We start from the raw sequence: 20,566 nt of genomic DNA, 5'->3' as shown, positions 1-20,566 counted from the left end.
CAAATATATGCTGTCTATGTGTCCTATGAAGGACACAGATAGGCTGAAAGTGAATGGATGGAAAAAGATATTCCATTCAAATAGTAACCAAAAGACAGCAGTGGTGGCTATACTAATTTTGGACAAAATAGATTTAAAATTATGTAAGGTAAGAGAGACAGAGAAAGATATTATATATTAATAAAACGTTCAGTACAAGAAGATATAACAAGTGTAAATATTTACACTCCTAAGAACAGGCTCAAAATATATGAAGCAAAATGGGCAGAACAGTCAGAAGTAGACAGTTTTATAACACCCCATTTTCAATGAGACTTAGATCAAGTAGACTGAAAATAATTAAAAAATAGAAGATTCAACAACATAATAAACTCACTAAGCCTAACAGACATATACAGAACACTCCACCTAACAGCAGAATACACATTCTTCTCAAGTGTACATGGCACATTCTCCAGGACAGACCACTTGTTAGGCCATAAAATAAATCTCAATAGATTTCAAAAGATACATACAAAGTATCTTCTCTGACAACAATGGGATGAAATTAGAAATAAGTAAAAGAAGGAAAATGAAAATTTGCCTATATGTGTAAATTAAACAAGCTTAAACAACCAATGGGTCAAAGAAGAAATTACAAGGGAAATTAAAAAATACTTAGAAATGGATGAAAACACAATGCACTAAAATGTATGGGGTATAGTGAAAGCAGTGCTCAGAGGGAAATTTATAGCTGTAAATGCCTAAATTAAAAAAGTAAGCCTCAAATCAATCACCTAACTTTACACTTTAATGGACTAGAAAAAGAAGAGCAAAGTAAACCCAAAGCTAACAGAAGGAACGAAATAAAGATTAGAGAAGAGATGAACAAAAAGAGAAATCAGAAAAACAACAAAGAAGACCAAAGAAACAAAGAGTTGGTTTTTTGAAAAGATCAACAAAATTCACAAACTTTTAGGTAGACTGCCAAAGAAAAAGAGAAAAGATACAAACAACTAAAATGAGAAATTAAAGTGGGGACATTACAACTGACCTTGCAAAGATTAAAAAAAGGATTATAAGAGAATACTATGAATAATGGTAAGCCAACAAATTATATAACCTAGAAGAAATGGACAAATTCCCTGAAACACTCAAATTATCTAAACTGACTGATGAAGAAATAGAAAATTTCAACAGATTTATAGCAAGTAAAAAGATGAAATCAGGGCTTCCCTGGTGGCGCAGTGGTTGAGAGTCCGCCTGCTGATGCAGGGGACATGGGTTCGTGCCCCGGTCCGGGAAGATCCCACGTGCCACGGAGCGGCTAGGCCCGTGAGCCATGGCCGCTGAGCCTGCGCATCCAAAGCCTGTGCTCCGTAACGGGAAAGGCCACAACAGTGAGAGGCCCACGTACCGCAAAAAAAAAAAAAAAGATGAAATCAGTAATCAAAAACCTCCCCAAAAAGAAAAGTCCTGGACCAGATGGCTTCATCAGTGAATTCTACCTAACATTTAAACAAGAATTAACACAAATCCTTCTCAAAGTCTTCCAAAAAACTGAAGAGGGAACGCCTCCTAATTCATTCTGTGAGGCAAGGATTATCCTGATACTAAAGCCAGATAAAGACATCACAAGAGTACTTCACTGGTGGCACAGTGGTTAAGAATCTGCCTGTCAATGCAGGGGGACATGGGTTTGAGCCCTGGTCTGGGAAGATTCCACGTGCGGCGGAGCAACTAAGCCCAGCTCGTGAGCCACAACTACCGAGTCCGTGTGCCACAACTACTGAAGCCTGTGCGCCTAGAGCCTGTGCTCCATAACAAGAGAAGCCACCGCAATGAGAAGCCTGTGAATCGCAATGAAGAGTAGCCCCCACTCGACATAACTAGAGAAAGCCCGCGCGCAGCAACAAAGACCCAATGCAGCCAAAAAATAATAATAAATTAATAAATTAAAAAAATACATCACAAGAAAAGAAAGTTACAGACTAATAAGTCCTATGAATATAGATGCAAAATTCTTAATAAAATATTAGCAAATTGAATCCAACAGCATAATAAAATGATTATTCACCTTGATTAAGTAAAATTTATCCCAGGAATGTAACAGAAAATCAAATGGGCTGAGGACCTGAATAGACATTTTTCTAAAGAAGACATACAAATGGCCAAAAGACACATGAAAATGCGCTCAACATCACTAATCATCAAGGAAATGCAAATCAAAACCATAGTGTGATATCATTCCACATTTGTTAAGATGGCTAATATTAAAAAGACCAAGAATAACAACTGTTGGTGAGGATATAGAGAAAAGGGAACCCTTGTGTACTGTTAGTGAAAATGTAAATTGGCCCAGTCACTACAGAAAACAGTATAGGACTTCCCTGGTGGTGCAGTGGTTGAGAATCCACCTGCCAATGCAGGGGACATGGTTTAATCCCTGGTCTGGGAAGATCTCACATGCTGCAGAGCACCTAAGCCCATGCGCCACAACTACTGAGCCTGTGCTCTACAGCCCATGAGCCACAATTACTGAGCCCGCATGCCACAACTACTGAAGCCTGCGCGCCTAGAGCCCGTGCTCCACAAGAGAAGCCACTGCAATGAGAAGTCCACGCACTGCAATGAAAAGTAGCCCCCACTCACCGCAACTAGAGAAAGCCCACGTGCAGCAATGAAGACCCAATGTAGCCAAAAAAATAAATAAAATTAAAAAAAAATTTTTTAATTAAAAAAAAAGAAAACAGTATAGAGGTTTCTCAAAAACTTAAAATTACAACTATCATATAATCTAGTAATTCTACTTCTGAGTAGAATTGAAAAGATATATGCACCCCATGTTCACTGCAGCATTATTTATAATAGCCAAGACATGGAAGCAACTTAAATATCAATTATGGATGAATGGATAAAGAAAATGTGGTATATGTATATACACACACCACACACATACATATATGCACACATATACATACAACAGAATATTATTCAACCATAAAAAACAGGAAATCTTGCCATTCATGACAACCTGGATGGACCTTGAGGGCATTATGCTAAGTGAAGTAAGTCAGACAGAGGGACTTCCCTGGTGGTACAGTGGTGAAGACTCCGTGCTCCCAACGCAGGGGGCCTGGGTTCAATCCCTGGTCAGGGAACTAGATCCCACATGCATGCCACAACTAAGAGTTACATGCTGCAACTAAGGAGCCCTTGAGCTGCAACTAAGGAGCCTGCCTGCCGCAACTAATGAGCCTGCGAGCCGCAACTAAGGAGTCCTCCTGCTGCAACTAAGGAGGCTGTGAGCTGCAACTAAGGAGCCTGCCTGCTGCAACAAAGACCCGGCACAACCAAATATATAAATAAATATTTTTTAAAAAATAAAATAAAATAAAATAAATAAGTGAGGCTGAATGCCCGCATAAATCTATAAAAAAAAAAGTCAGACAGAGAAAGACAAATACTATTATGATCTCACTTGTATGTGGAATGTAAAACAAAAACAAAAAATTCCAAAATCATAGATACAGAGAACAGATTGGTAGTTGCTAGGGGCAGGGAGGGGGAGAATGCCAGAATGGGTGAAGGAGATCAAAAGATACAAAATTCTAGTTATAAAATAAATAAATCCTGGGGATGTAATGTACAGCATGGTGACTATAGTTAATAACACTGTATTATATATTTGAAAGTTCCAAGAAAACAGATCTTAAAAGTTCTCAGGACTTCCCTGGTGGTCCAGTGGTTAAGACTCCATGCTCCCAACACAGGGGGCCCAGGTTCGATCCCTGGTTGGAGAACTAGATCCCACATGCCACAGCTAAGAGCTCACATGCCACAACTAAAGATCCTACTTGCCACAACTAAAAGGTCCCGTATGCCGCAATGAAGATCCTGCATGCAGCAATGAAGATCCTGCGTGCTGCAACTAAGACCCGGTGCAGCCAAATAAATAAATATATTTTTTAAAAAGTTCTCACACAAGAAAAAAAAAACTACCTATGTGTGATGATGGATACTAACTAGAATTATTGTGGTGATCATTTCATAATATGTACAAATATTGAATCAATATGATGTACACCTGAAATTAATATAATGTTTATGCCAATTTTAACTCAATAAAAAGTCAAACAATGTAATACATCATTTAACAGAATGAAGAAAACCCCCACATGATCATCTCACTTGACTCAGAAAAGCAACTTGAGAAAAACAAACACCATTTCATGATAAAAACTTCTAGGAAACTAGGAGTAAAAGAAAAATTCCTCAACATGATAAAGAGTATTTATGAAAAGCTCAAAGCTAATTGTAAAAGATCCCCCAAAGGTCAAGGAACAAGAAAGACAAGGATGCCTGCTTTCACCACTGCTATTCAACAATTTACTGGAAGTTCTGGCCAGAGCTAGTAGACAAGAAAGAAAAAATTAAAGGCATCTAAATTGTAAAGGAAAAACTAAAACTATCTCTGTTTGCAGATAGAAAATCCCCCAAAGTACACAAAAAGCTACTAGAGCTAATAAACTCAGCTGAGTTGCAGGGTACAAGATGAACACACAAAAAATCAGTTGTTTCTATATATCAGAAATGAATAATCTGAAAATGAAATTAAGAAAGCAATCTCATTTATAATAGTGTCTAAGAAAATTAAATATTTAGGAATAAGTCTAACCAGGGAGGTGGAAGATTTGTACACTGAAAACTATAAAACACTGCTGAAAGAAATTAAAGAACACATAAATAATGGAAAGACAGACTGAGCTTCTTTTAATGGACAGGAAGACTTAACACTGTTAAAATGGCAATACCACCTGAAGAGATCTACAGGTTCAACACAATCCCTATCAAATTCTAACAGTCTTTTCCACAGAAGTGGAAAAGCTGATCCTCAAATTCATATGGAATTGCAAGGGACCCAGAACAGCCAAAATAACTTGAAAAAGAAGAATAAAGTTAGTGGACTCATACTTTCCCAACTTCAAAACTTACTACCAAGCTACAGTAAGTAAAACAGTATGGTACTGGCACAAGGACAAACATACAGATTAATGCAATAGAATAGAGAGCCCAGAAATAAACCCTCACAGATATGGTCAACTGATTTTTCAACAAGGCTGCCAACACCATTCAAGGGGGAAAGAATAGTATTTTTAACAAATGGTTCTGAGAAACTGCATATCCACATGCAAAAGAATGAAGCTGAACCTTTACCTTACATCATATACAAAAATTAAGTAAAAATGGATCAAAGAACCAAATTTAAGAACTAAAACTATAAAACTCTTAGAATAAAGCACTGGGGAAAATCTTTATGACATCAGATTTGGCAAAGATTTCATGGATATGACACCAAAAGTACAGGCAACAAGTAGATAAGTTGGACTTCATCAAAATTAAGAAATTTTGTACATCAAGAGTTATTATCAATAAAACGAAGAAATAACAGAATGAGAGAAAATATTTGCAAATCATATATCTGATAAGGGATTACTATCTAGAATATAGAAAGAGCTTCTAAAACTCAAAAACAACAACAGAAGCCAATTCAAAAATGGGCAAAGTACTTGAATAGACATTTCTCCAAAGAAGATATATAAATGGTCCATGAAAAGATGCTCAACATCATTAATCATTAGGGAAATGCAAATCAAAACCACAGTGAGATACCACTTCACACCTACTAGGATGGCTATAATTAAAAACAAAACAAAACAAAACAAAAATTAGAATATAAAAAGTGCTGATGAGGATGTGGAGAAACTGCAACCTTCACACTTGGCTGGTAAGAATGTAAAAGAGTGCAGCCTCTGTAGAAAAAGTTTGGTGGTTTCTCAAAACATTGAACTATCACATACCCAGTAATTCTACTCCAAGATATACATCCAAAAGAATGGAAAGCAGTGACTTGAACAGATATATGTACGAAAATGTTCCCAGGAGCATTATCCACAATAGCCAAAAGATGGAAACACCCAAGTGTACATCAACAGATGAAATGAACAAAATGTGGTATACACATACAGTGGAATATTATTCAACCATAAAAAGGAATGAGATTTTGATGTATGCTACAAAATGAATGGATCTTGAAAACATGCTTAGTGAAATAAGCCAGACATAGAAGGAGAATATTATATGATTCCACTTATATGAGTTACTTAGTACAGGCAAATTCAGAGACAGAAAGTAGACGGAATGAGGGGAGGGAGGAAGAGGGGTGTTTGCAATGATGTGAAAGCTTTGAGTGTAGAGAGAAGTGATGGTTATATAACACTGTGCCTGTATTTAATGTCACTGAATTGTACACTTATGATTAAGATAATAAATATGTATATTTTACCACAATAAAAAGTTAACTATATACCCCCCAAAGTTAAAACATGTCCACACAAAAACCTGTCTATGAATGTTCATAGCAGCACTATTCATAATAGCCAATAAGTGGAAATAACTCAAATGTCCATCAACTGATGAATAAGTAATTAAAGTTGTATAACCATACAATGAAATATTATTTGGCAATAAAAAGGAGTCAAATTAAAACGGGAAATTCTTGGGACTTCTCTGGTGGTCCGGTGGTTAAGACTCTGCACTTCCATTGCAGGGGGCACAAGTTTGATCCTTGGTTGGGGAACTAAGATTCTGCATGCTATGCAGTGTGGCCAAAAAAAAAAAAAAGGGGGGGGGAAATTCTAATAAGAATGGTGGATTGTATCAATTTCAGTATCCTGGTTGTCATATTTTAAAATTTTGAGAAATGTTACCAGTGGGGGATTCTGGACAAAGCATATAAAGGGATCTTTCTGTATTATTTCTTGCAACTGCATGTGAATATACAAATGTCTCAATAAAAACTTCAGTTAAAAAAATTGTTCCAGGTCTTCCCTGGTGGCACAGTGGTTGAGAGTCCGCCTGCTGATGCAGGGGACACGGGTTCGTGCCCCGGTCCGGGAAGATCCCACATGCCGCGGAGCGGCTGGGCCTGTGAGCCATGGCCACTGACCCTGTGCATCTGGAGCCTGTGCTCTGCAACGGGAGAGGCCGTGGCAGTGAGAGGCCCGCGTACGGCAAAAAAAAAAAAAAAAAAAAAAAACTGTTCCAGAAGGTGACACTGGCTGTGATCTCAAAGTGCCCTGTGGAATATTCTCCTAAAATATTATGGCTTAGGCTTGATTATTCATATTAAATTTTTTGAACTTGCCCTTGAGAAAAAAAGGAATGAAGTGCTAATACATGCCACAACATGGATGAACCTTGAAAATATTATCCTCAGAAGTTAGTCACAAAAAACCATAAGTTGTAAGATTTCATTTATATGGAATATCCAGAATAGGCAAATCTACAGAGATAGAACGTAGATTAGTGGTTGCCTGTAGCTGGGCAGGAGGGTTGGGGAAATGTGGGGAAAACTGCTAATGAGTATGGGGTTTATTTTGGGGATGATGAAAATGTTCTAAACTTAGGTTGTGATGATGGTTGCACAATTGTGTGAATATACTAAAATCCATTTAATTGTGTACTTTAAATGGGTCATCTGTATGGGATGTGAATTATACATCAACATGGTTGTTAAAAAATTTCTTGTGAGCTTATGAGGTGGACAGAGGTAAGATGAAGCTCTGGAAAACTTTACGTACTGATTAATCATGTCTTTTTTGTCCCTCATTAGTACAGTTAAACAGTGAAGCATATATATCTTACGCAGCACCCTGATCTTCTATACTTCTTCTCCCAACCTTAAGAGTAGGATAAAAATTATAAAATGTGGGATTTTTAAATCATTCTGAGTCATCTTACCAGTGAGTAGCTCTATCCATGTTTGGACAGTTTCTGTGGGTTCAGTTGCTTTGATGTGTTTGAGAGTTTCATCCAGTAAAACATCACCCGTTGGGCTGTCTGACTTTAGTAGTACCTTTCAGAAAAGAAGAAACAAAAGACCCTGGTTGATATACTTCATTCAAATTAAAGTTATTCAATATGCTATACATATATTATTGGTTAAATCATAGGAAATGCAAAGCAGCATAACATATTTTCTCTGTCCTCAGAAATTTAAAATCTAGTATGGGGTGATAATAGGGAGATAAAAAAACATTTGAAGTGGGCCCCAATGACAAACTGGATATAAATGATAATGGAGAAAAGATTCAATAACTCTTTGAGCCTGGAAAACCAACTTGTGAAACAATTAATAAAGATAGGAAAGTCAGGAAAAGTTGATGAAGTTTGGTTTTAACTGATATGGGATAGCCAAGTTGAAATGTCTGGACAATACTTAACTATGTTCCTGGGGGTGGAAAAAGAAGACAGGCCTAGAAATTTGGGAGTTAATATATCATGGGGGTGATAGATGAAGCTGTAAAAGTAAATGATATCTCCAAAAGTTATACAAAGTGATACAAACTGAGACTTAGATGTTAAGGAATGGAAAAGTAAAGGAAATAGGGTACAGCCAGAGAAGCAAGAGGATGTAATATAACAAAGGTCAAGAACAGATGGGACTTTCCTAGCGGTCCAGTGGTTAAGAATCTACCTTCCAATGCAGGGGATGCAGGTTTGATCCCCGGTCGTGGAACTAAGATCCCACATACTGTGGGGCAATTAAGCCCGTGCACTGCAACTACTGAGCCCACATGCCACAACTAGAGAGAAGCCCATGCGCCACAACTAGAGAAGCCCGTATGCTGCAATGAGGATCCCACATGCTGCAACTAAGACCCGACGCAGCCAAATAAAAATAAATAAATAAATATTTTTTTAAAAGAACAGAAAGTTTCAAGTAAGAGGTAGTCAAAAGTGTTGAACACCACATATAGGTTAAAAGAGAAAAATAAATTGAAGCCTGAAAATTAGCTGGTGACACCTAAGAATGTAGTTTCAGTAGACTGCTGAGTATGACAGTGAAGTTGTGAGTGGAAAAAATGAGTAGTAAGAAAATGGAGAGAGCGGTATACCTCATAGGCTAGAGAGAACTTGCAAAATACTTGGAAGGAGGGAAATTGAATGGTTATCTGAGGATGACCAGAGTTAAGTAAAGACTGCACCTGACGCACATGTTTGCCTCTTCATATACAATACTCTATTTCATAATATTATAGGTACAGATATATAGAGAAAAATAATCAACACCATCCTAAATGTGATTTTTCTGCATAAAAATGGAAGACAAAATCATGAATTTCTTATAACTCTTTTGACCATGGATACTTGGATTTCTTTCCCTGCTACAGGATAATTAAACCTGCTAGACAATGGGACAACTGAATAAGTAATATTTATATTGTCTCACTACTCAAATCTTCCTATTCATCCAAAATGGACTGTTGATATCTGCCCTTTCATAAGAGGATGTTCGCAGAGGACGCTCTACCTTTCTGTCTAGTAGTCGCTTCTTACGCATGGTGGGGGGTTCTAGATAGATTCGACCTCGCATGGCCAGCTCTATCAGGATGCCCCCTCGCAGGCCAGATGATATGCAGTCATTCCAGAAAGATGTGTAACCCTAGGAAAGGGGAAAAGAGAAGAGAAAGAATGTTCTGAAAGGGATATGGACTTGCGGTAAGCACCCAAAGAATGGTCCACTTTGTTGTGTGATTCATTTCACTTCACATTACATGAACTCAAGGCAATGTATAAAATAAATGAAAAAAATCTCTTTAAGTCCCTTAATCTAACCCCCCTACCCCAAAGTATGACTTTCTGTCTAACTTCAAGGTCTTCGTGAATTCCTGTGGTTTGGCTGTTAGTTAACAATTGGCATGCCAAATTTTAATTTTTGAGAAGACTTTTGGTTTCTTTGAAATCTGTTTCCATGACACTCTAAATTTCAGAGTGGGATACAAATAGGTCAAGTAGAAAAATGTATAAATCATTTGAGCCTTTTACGCCTCCAAGACATGTATTATTTGCAAGCTATTTTGATGGGTGGTGTAGTCAGCTCTGCCACTGACTAGTTAAATGCCGTGGGTATGTTACTTAGCCTTTCTCAAGTGCAATGTCCTCATCTGTAAAATGGGGGCACTGATATCTATCTTTATAAGTTTATTGTGAGGAATAAGTGAGATATATACAAGAAACCATTTAGTATAGTACCTGGCATATCATAGGCACTTAAATATTAGTTTCTCTTCCCTAGGAACTATAGGGAATACAAAGGTATATAGTTAATAGCCACTGTCTTAAGGAGCTGAAAATGTAGCTGGAAAGACCATGCAAACTCCAGGAAAATTTTCTGTGATAATATAAAATTTAAATAAAAGCTCAACCAAAAATGGAGTAGAAGAGACAGGCATAAATCACTATAGGAAATTTGGCTTGTTTATTTATTTTTAATTAATCAATCAATTTATTTATTTATTTATTGGTGGCATTGGGTCTTCGTTGCTGCACGCAGGCTTTCTCTAGTTGCAGCAAGCGGGGGCTGCTCTTCGTTGTGGTGTGTGGGCTTGTCATTGCAGTGGCTTCTCTTGCTGTGAAGCATGGGCTCGAGGCATGTGGGCTTCAGTAGTTGCGGCACACAGGCTCAGTAGTTGTGGCTTGCGGGCTCTAGAATGCAGACTCAGTAGTTGTGGCTTGCAGGCTCTAGAGTGCAGACTCAGTAGTTGTGGCGCACGGGTTTAGTTGCTCCAAAGCATGTGGAATCTTCCCTGACCAGGGCTCGAACCCGTGTCCCCTGCACTGGCAGGTGGATTCTTAACCGCTGCACCACCAGGGAAGTCCCGGAAGTTTGGTTTAGATGATAGTTTTTCAAATTATAAATCACTTTTGGGCTAGAGTAGTCAGAAACTCTTATGGGACTTGAGCTAGGGTTTGAAGAATAGGTTGAATTTAGCAGAGAAGGTGGATTTTCCAGATGAAGGAAGTCATCCAAATTTTACCTATTCTTCAAAAGGGCGTTCCAAGTAAAGTGTCAAGGAAGGAGACCTCAGATATGTTTACAGATTTAACTCAAGAATTTAAAGAGAACTCATGAGATCAAGTTGGCTGGGCTAGGCTGTGGAAAGCCTTGATGCTCTGAACTTTTTATTGAAAGGCAATATTAAATTCTGAAGGTTCTGAACAAGGAGCTATGATTAACACAAGGAAGACCCATCAGTGTTATCAGAACTGTTTAACACTCTTTAGCTATCTTTGTGTGTAGCGTTCCCTCTCATTGGAGAGAAGGTGGGTGTGATGTTGGCAGATTCTAGCATGGCTTTAAAGCATCACCAAGACTAAGTCACTAGTAATAACAGTAATGTCTAATATTTATTGAACACTTATTATGCAGTAGATTTGTGCTAAGCTTTTTTGCATGCATTATATGATTACATCTTCACAACAATCTTATAAGGGAGGTATTACTATTATCCACATTTTAAAGATGAGGAAATTAAGGCTTATGGAGGTTATGTAATATGATAGAGGTCACAAAGCTAAGTGGTGGCAAAGAATTAAAAAACATCTTTTAAAAATTCCAGTTTTCCACTTTATTGATTTGGAAGTTGTACATTCACTTTTCTTTAGGAAGTGATTTTTGAAATTTTAACATGCATGATCATTTAAAATTCATACAAGATCGAATTTATTTTTAAAACAAATCAATATATTAATCACTCTCCTAGTTTGCCAATATTTTATCTTTTTTTTAACCTCACAAATTAGACATCATTATTAGCATCATCGTTATTTTATACAGGTAGCCCTTGTTCAGATTTACTCGGTTGCTTACCAAATTCTTTGCTGACCATTCCTTCGTGCATCTCAGACCTCCTTTCTGGTACCATTTTCCTTCCTCCTAAAGTAGAATTTCCTTAAATGGAAGTCTGTTGGAGGCAAACTCTGTTTTGTTTATATGAAATGTCTTTATTTTACCATTGTTTTTAAAATACTGCTTCTCTGGACATAAAATTCTAGGTTGATAGTTTTCTCTTTATCACATTGAAGATATTATGCCCTCCTAAATTCCACTGTTACAATGAGAAATCTATCACTCTTATTGATTGTGGTAGGCGATTTGTCTTTTTTCTTTGGTCCTTTAAGGTCTTCTCTCTTGGTGTTTTGCAGTTTGACTACAACAAGACTGTGTGTGAACTTACGCATCCTATTTGGTAATATGCTTCCTGTGTCTGTACGTTCATTTTTTTTTTTTTGCGGTACGCGGGGCTCTCACTGTTGTGGCCTCTTCCGTTGCGGAGCACAGGCTCCGGACGCGCAGGCCTAGCGGCCATGGCTCACGGGCCCAGCCGCTCCGCGGCATGTGGGATCTTCCCGGACCGGGGCACAAACCCGTGTCCCCTGCATCGGCAGGCGGACTCTCAACCACTGCGCCACCAGGGAAGCCCTGTACGTTCATTTTTTACTTCTCAAAAATTCTCAATTCTTATCTCTAAGAATTTTGGCTTTCCTTCATTTCCTTTTTCCTTTCTTTCAATCTTTCTTATTCTAACCTCCATGTCTTTTAATCTCTCCTTTATATTTTCCATTTCCTTTGTCTCTAAATTGATTTCACAAGACTTAGTTCATATCTGGCTTCCAATTTACTCTCTCCATTTATATTTAATATGTTAAACTATCCCTGAGATTTTGATTTCAACTATTTTTCATCTCTAAAAGTTTTATTTAGTTATTTTTCACATTTGCCTGGTCATTTGTGATCATTTCTTCTTGTTCATTTTGTGATTCTTATATTTCTTTAAAAATATCATAGATACTTCATATTGGTTGATCATTTTAATATCTAAGGTCCTTTATTATTTGTTATTTCTGCTGATTCTTTCTCACGTGTATTTTTCTTTGTATGTTTGATGATATTTGATTAAGAGGTCCATATTTAATTTTTTTTGAATCTACGAGATTCTGGAGGCCTAAATTGAGGATATTTTCCTCTAGAGAGGAAGATCTGCACTTGCTTCTGCTGAGAGTAAGGCATGGTGGACTGGGAGACTGCCACACAACAGGGACCACATTTAAACCTAGCTTCTACATTTTATTTCAACCCAAAAGTTTATTCCTGACCACCTAATTCCTGAATCTCTGTACTGATCTGGTAATTTGCCCCAGAGCAATCTGGTTTTCATGTTTGTTTTTTGCTCAAGTCTAGGATTTTAATTTTGGTGTTTGTTTGGGGGCTCTGAAGATTTCCTTTCCATTCCAAAGGCCCAACAATACATTAAAAATTAAGTCTTACCACTATACTGCCAGAAGTAGAGGTCTTCTAATTCCATTTTCCCCACAGCCAGGATGATCTTTAAGCTCAAAGCTAATCATATAACTCCCTTCCCTTTTGCTTAAATTTCTTTCAAATGCTCCTCCCAGTCAAATCCAAATTTTTAAGTAATAGCTCTTAAATCAGGAGGCTGCTTACTAGTCTCTCTCTGGCTTCTTTCCTCTAGAACACTATGCCCCAGCTTTCTGGAACCATTTTAAGTACTCTTAATGCATCATTTTTGCCTACTGGCCTTTGCACACACAGTTCTCTCTGTCTAGAAGAACCAATACTCTTCTTTACTCAACTCCTCCTTGTTCTTAAGGATTGAGTACAAGGGTCACATCTTCCATGTCACCTTCTCCAACATTATCTTTCCCTCCACTCCATCCTTTGGGTTAGATTCCTCACCTGGGTGTATGTGTGTGTGTGTCTACTTCTCCCCTATCATTTATTATATCACACTGCAACCAACTGCTTGTCCTCAGTAGACTATAAATTCCTTAGGGAGAGAGTATATGACTGATATACAGTATTTCTCAATAAATGTTTTTTGAAAGCATAAATTTATGATTGAGAGTAAATATGTTAACCTGGCAAAAGGTCAGCTTGAATCATAAGCATCCCTAGACATATCCAAATTTCCTGAGGACCTGATCTTAGACTAAAACCTGGGATTAATTCTCTCCACTGCCTGCCTCGTGGCTACTTCAGGAGTAATACTTGTAACTCCTCTTTAAGGAGGGAGTAAGCCTTTTATTTCCCAATTAATACTTGGTTTATACAAGTTAGCTGCCTCATCAAGGTTAAACTATAACTTTACTTTATAATATATAATATACTTAGGCATAACTTTTATATAATCCTGATGACTTTATGAATCTCAACAGGTGTGCAAACATTTCAGCCAGTATTAAAGCAATTAAAGGAAAGTTTTTCTTGTTTTTTCTTTTCTGCCTGACCATATAACTTCTGTTTCAGTAACAATGATGTCAGGTTGTCAACAGAACCATAAATGAGAATCCCTGAGCCCACGTGCCACAACTACTGAAGCCCGCACGCCTAGAGCCTGTGCTCTGCAACGAGAAGCCACCACAATGAGAAGCCGGCGCACTGCTAGGAAGAGTAGCCCCCACCTGCTGCAACTAGAGAAAGCCTGTGCGCAGCAATAAAGACCCAAGGCAGCCAAAAATGAATTAAAAAAAAAAAAAAAAGAAGCAATGGAGACCAGGATGTATAAACTGTATGTTTTTCAATAACACCCTTTCCCATAATAGTATCTCATATTATATAAAACTCTTCAAATGTTTTTTAACTTTCTTTTTATTGAATCATATGCCATAATAGAAAAAAGTATAAAAATACACATGAAGAGTTTTAAAAATGATTATAACTGTAAGTCCATTTTGCTCTAAATATATGGAGCTGTCCTGGTAAATTCTCAAACCATCTATAATAAAGATGCTGTGTTAAAGGGCCACTGCTTTAGTATGCAGGATGATCTAGCACATGTATACTGAAATTCACCATTCAGTCATTAGATTTAATTACCAAAGGCTATATACATGAGGGAAAAGAGAAAAAGAAAAATTTTAGGATCTACTAAAAGTACCAAAATTGCACACTACTTCATGACCAACAGAGACTATTGGAGGATTGGCAGAATGAGATCTTTGGATAGTAGATTTTTTGTCTTGATTATAAACGTAATAGATGATTGTCAAAAAAAAAAAAAGAAAAGATCATATTTTAGAAATGTATAATTTAGAAAGTAAAAGTCTCCTATAATCTTATCACCTCCACATAACAGTTTAGTGGATATCTTCTAGATTTTACATACATAGTCTATTATATATTTGTTAATATTACATACAGAAATAAGATCATATTGAGTGGCAACTTTTCCACTTAGTCATTATTTTGGATATCTTTCCACAACACTAAACACAGAGCTACGTCAATCATTGTTATGACTGCACAGTATTGCATTTTAATTTTTATTTTTTTTAACTTTAAAAATTTTTTTTGCGGTACGCGGGCCTCTCACTGTTGTGGCCTCTCCCGCTGCGGAGCACAGGCTCCAGACGCGCAGGCTCAGCGGCCATGGCTCACGGGCCCAGCCACTCCGCGGCATGTGGGATCTTCCCAGACCAGGGCACGAACCTGTGTCCCCTGCATTGGCAGGCGGACTCTCTACCACTGCGCCACCAGGGGAGCCCAGTACTGCATTTTAGATGCACTATAGTTTTTTGTTTTTGTTTTTTTTAGTAAATTTATTTATTTATTTTTGGCTGCGTTGGGTCTTTGTTGCTGCCTCTGGGCCTTCTCTAGTTGCGGTGAGCGGGGGCTACTCTTCGTTGCGGTGCGTGGGCTTCTCATTGTGGTGGCTTCTCCTGTTGCGGAGCACGGGCTCAAGGCGCACGGACTTCAGCAGTTGTGGCTCGCAGGCTCTAGAGCGCAGGCTCAGCAGTTGTGGCGCATGGGCTTAGTTGCTCCATGGTATGTGGGATCTTCCTGGACCATGGCTCGAACCTGTGTCCCCTTCATTGGCAGGCAGATTCTCAAAAACTGCTCCACGAGGGAAGCCCCTAAATGCACTATAGTTTATCTACCCAAGTCCTTACTGATGTATGTATCGGTTGTTTACAATTTTTTGCCATTATAAAAAAAATGCTATAAAGAAATTCATTTGTATGTATATTTCTGTTGAATAAATTCCTAGAAGAAATTTTTGAGTCAAGGATTATACATATAGAAATTTTTGATAATGCTATTTTATTCTTGTAAAAGGTTGGACAATAAGATTTCAATAAATTCAGACAGTCAACACTTTGCACTGAATTTCTGCCTAGTGAAGTATTCAAACTTCTTTATAGACACACCTTAAAACAACAATGAAGGTTAAAGATCTTAAAATTGCCTGCTTGGGGTAAAAAGAGGAAAGAAAGCAAAGAAACTTAAAGCATCATTAAAAGGAGTTTTTAAAAATATAGTTCGAAAATCCTTATGATAAATTTGAATGAAAAACAGGCAAATACATAATTGTATATTCAGGATTATCACAATTATGTAAAATAATGTCTACAAACCAACCAAAAAAGTGTTCTAATTTTTCCAAATTATCTACACTGAAAAAAAAATCTTTCTCCCCGACCAAATCTGAAGATTCAACATAAAAATTGCTTCACTTTCCATGAGAGAAAGAATTTTACTGTGTCTTCTTGAAGCCTTTTCTATATGCCCAGTTCCAAAGCCCAATGTCTGCATGATGATCTCCAGTGTTATCAAAAATTATACAAGAAAAAAAAAAGTTTTACAAGCAAAACGAATTTTATTTCATTTTTTTCCTCTAAAAAATTCCTTTAAGAAGAGTTAATTTACTATTTTCCTTTGAAGTGCTCTATAAAAAGAGTGGCTTCCAGGATTTGATCTAAATTCCTCTTTTATAAATTAATGTGATTCATTCTAACTCCAATTAATATTTCTATGTCCACAGAGCCAAAAGAGACATTTTATTTATTTATTTTTATTGGAGTATAGTTGCTTTACAATATTGTATTAGCTTATACTGTTCAGCAAAGTGAATCAGCTATACGTATACATATATCCCCTCTTTTTTTTTGGATTTCCTTCTCATTTAGGTCACCACAGAGCACTGAGTAGAGTTCCCTGTGCTACACTATATGTCAATCCCAATCTCCCAATTCATCCCCCCACCTTCCACCTTGGTATCCATACATTTGTTCTCTAGGTCTGTGTCTCTATTTCTGCTTTGTAAATAAGATCATCTATACCACTTTTTTCAGATTCCAAATACATGCATTAATATATGATATTTGTTTTTCTCTTTCTGACTTACTTCACTGTGTATGACAGTCACTAGGTCCATCCATGTCAAAAGAGACATTTTAGAAAAGAGATTAAGCATTAATAAAAGCTCACTCTCCTTAATCATAATGGAGAATAAGGAACTGTGACCTGGGTGTTATTCTGGTTTAACAGATGATTTCAGCATGATTGGGAAGAATGGATTATAAACCTAGACAAATGGATACAATTTCTCAAGCCGTGAAAGCCAGGAATCCTAATCACTAGGCCATCAGGGAACTCTCCCTGCGCCCTTTTTAAAATAAAAACCACTATCAAAAGTTCAGAAAATAAAAACAACATGGAAATGCCTTGTCAGTGAAAAGGAAATACAAAATAAAGGAAAGCAACTGGTAATCTTTGAATATTCCTACATAAGCTTTAAATCTCATTTTGGCCAGTAAAACTGTCCTCAATTTTTTATTCTAAAAAATGTTTAAATGATTGTTAGCACCAAAAACAGTAACAGTAACTTACATGCCTTTCTTTTCCCACAATCTGTTACTTATGAGAAAATGGAATTTTCATTGCTACACACCATCCAAAGAAAGTTGAAAAGGGGGAGTAAAAAATCTGAAAATGTGTCTAAGGTGCTAAATCTACTTCCCTACAACTCCTCAAATGATTTAAAATAGATTTAGAAACACATAAAGGCATTTATGGATGTTCAAACCTCAGAATAGCCAAGCTAGGTAAATGCAGATATATCTTTTGTCTTCAAATAGATCTTTTCTCCCTGATTAAAAAGTAATATACATATATTTTAGAAAATATGGAAAGAAAAAAAGAATCATAAAAAATAAAATAAAAATTGCTCATAATTCTATCATCCTATTATCATTTTGGTATATGTAAAACCAGATTTTTCTTTATATATGCAATACACATATCTTCTCTCATACCCACCAATTTTCCCATCTGCTTCTCCCCCCACCCCAGTTGTGGGGCTTCCCTTCATAGAACAGCTTTGTGTAAATTATGGAACAGAACATATACATTATAAATTTTCATAAAATATTGGGAAGTAGAAGTAAAAGAAACTGTGAGAGAGGTAATTTCTTAATCTTTCATAACAGGAAGTCAATAGGATATTGCCTAAATTGGAATCATGTGGTTTAAGAAAACATGACCCCAACACCATTTTCTAAACACATTTTTGGTTTAACATTTCCAAACATACACAAACTATAGAGATTATTAACCTCTATGTATCCATCATCTAGCTTCAATAGCTACCAGTACAATCTTTCATCTATACCTCTCACCCCAACTCCAGATTATTTCAGTGCAAATCCCAGCTGCTGTAACATATCATCTATAAAATATTACAATACTTTCCCCAAGAGATGAAGGAAAAAAAATGCAATACTTCACACCTAAAAAAAATTAATAGGGGCTTCCCTGGTGGCGCAGTGGTTGAGAGTCCGCCTGCCGATGCAGGGGACATGGGTTTGTGCCCCAGTCCGGGAAGATCCCACATGCCGCGGAGCGGCTGGGCCCGTGAGCCATGGCCGCTGAGCCTGCACGTCTGGGGCCTGTGCTCCGCAACGGGAGAGGCCCATGTACCGCCAAAAAAAAAAAAAAAAAAAAAAATTAGAATTCCTTAATATTATCAAGTATTCAGTAAGCATTCAAATTCCATCAATTATTTAATGCATTTTTAGAATACCTGGTTTGTTTGAACTAGGAGCCAAACAAGGTCCACACATAGTCTTATTTTTTTCATAAGCTCTTTTTTAACCTTAGTGGGGCCTTTTAGTAAATGATATCTTGTTTTGAAGAAAAGCAATATTCAGTTTAACCTCAATTTCCCTTTTATGTCAAATTCAAGTAACATTACACTTAACATTTTTAAAAAATGGAGTAAATCATACTACATGTGCTATTTTTTTTTTTTTTTTGCGGTACGCAGGCCTCTCACTGTTGTGGCTTCTCCCGTTGCAGAGCACAGGCTCCAGGCGCACAGGCTCAGCGGCCATGGCTCACGGGCCCAGCCACTCCGAGGAACGTGGGATCCTCCCGCGCCGGGGCACGAACCCGCGTCCCCTGCATCAGCAGGCGGACTCCCAACCACTGCGCCACCAGGGAAGCCCTACATGTGCTATTTTTAAAGTAAAATGTAATAAATATAATTTTACTTAAATTTAACATAAAAAGAAAATGAACTGAAACTGAAGGAATTACTGAACTTCAAACATTTCCTTATTACATGAGATTTTCCTAAAAGACTCATTTCTAAGGTTAAGAAAATAGATTAAGAGGTTGAGTTTTTTGTTTAAAGTAAATGTTTCAATATTAGACAACATCTAATTGACTTCTCACTATAAAAAATAAAAGTTAATATTTCTCCTATGCTTTCTCCCATCTTTATTCCTTTACTTCCCAATTTTTAAATTATAAATTTATATGGCTATTATTATTTTTTATTGATATAACTGACATATAACTTCATATTAGTTTCAGGTGTACAACATGATTCTATATATGTATATATTGTGAAATGATCCTCACAATAAATCTACTTAACATCCATCATCAAACATAGTTAATTACAAATTTTTTCTTGTGATGAGAACTTTTAATATCTACTCTCTCAGCAACTTTAATATATACAATATAGTATTATTAACTATAGGTATCATGCCAAAGATTACATCTCCAGGACTTATTTATTTTATAACTGGAAGCTTGTACCTTTTTGATTACCTTCACTCATTTCACCTACCCACCCCCAATCCCTACCTCTGGCAACCATCAATCTGTGCTTTGTGTCTATGTGTTGTTTTTTTTAATTCTTCATATAAGTGAGATCATACAGTATCTTTTGACTGACTTATTTCAATTCAGTTTGGTTATTATTTATTGAGTATTTATATGTGTCAGGCTGATTTAAACATTTTATAGAAGTCATTTAATTCTTACAATAGCACTATGAAGTCAATATTATTATCTCTATAAAATGAGTATAAGGAAATAATGTGGAAACCGAGGCCAAGTCAAATATTTAGTAAGTGGTACACTTTGCATTTTAATGTAGCTATGTCTGCTTCCAAAGCCTGTGTTTTTTTTTTTTTTTTAAATAAATTTATTTATTTATTTTTGGCCACATTGGGTCTTCGTTGCTGCATGCAGGCTTTCTCTAGTTGCAGCGAGTGGGGGCTACTACTCTTCGTTGTGGTGCATGGGCTTCTCATTGAAGTGGCTTCTCTTGCTGTGGAGCACGGGCTCCAGGCATGCGGGCTCAGTAGTTGTGGTGTGTGGGCTCAGTAGTTGTGGCTCGTGGGCTCTAGAGCACAGGCTCAGTAGTTGTAGCGCACGGGCTTAGTTGCCCCGCGGCATGTGGGATCTTCCCGGACCAGGGCTCGAACCCCTGTCCCCTGCAGTGGCAGGCGGATTCTTAACCACTGCACCACCAGGGAAGCCCCCAAAGCCTGTGTCTTTAAACACTGCCTATAAGAAAATTAGAAAATGCAGTAACTAAGCACATTGAGATGTATGATAAATGCAAGGGAATTTAGAGAATGCAAA

General features: G+C 37.2%; 1 protein-coding gene across 4 annotated transcripts in view; it reads right to left on the bottom strand.

Moving 5' to 3' along the window:
* The window catches only part of GOLPH3L (golgi phosphoprotein 3 like), a 42,971-nt gene that overhangs the window by 9,740 nt on the left and 12,665 nt on the right, over window positions 1-20,566 (bottom strand). For 3 of the 4 annotated variants that reach the window (XM_022564228.2, XM_089916181.1, XM_089916187.1), the window contains 2 exons: window positions 9,356-9,487; window positions 7,783-7,897 (listed from right to left, as the gene is read on the bottom strand). In XM_022564228.2, the coding sequence (XP_022419936.1) occupies window positions 7,783-7,897; window positions 9,356-9,487 (247 nt within the window). The remainder of the gene's footprint in view (window positions 1-7,782; window positions 7,898-9,355; window positions 9,488-20,566) is intronic. The other variant, XM_022564230.2, reaches the window with a different exon arrangement.

Source organism: Delphinapterus leucas, chromosome 1 (genome assembly GCF_059928025.1).
Source record: "Delphinapterus leucas isolate spDelLeu-1000000601 "Yukka" chromosome 1, BTC_Dleu_Yukka2, whole genome shotgun sequence".
Lineage (NCBI taxonomy): Eukaryota > Metazoa > Chordata > Mammalia > Artiodactyla > Monodontidae > Delphinapterus > Delphinapterus leucas.
This window is presented reverse-complemented; position numbering and strand designations above follow the sequence as displayed.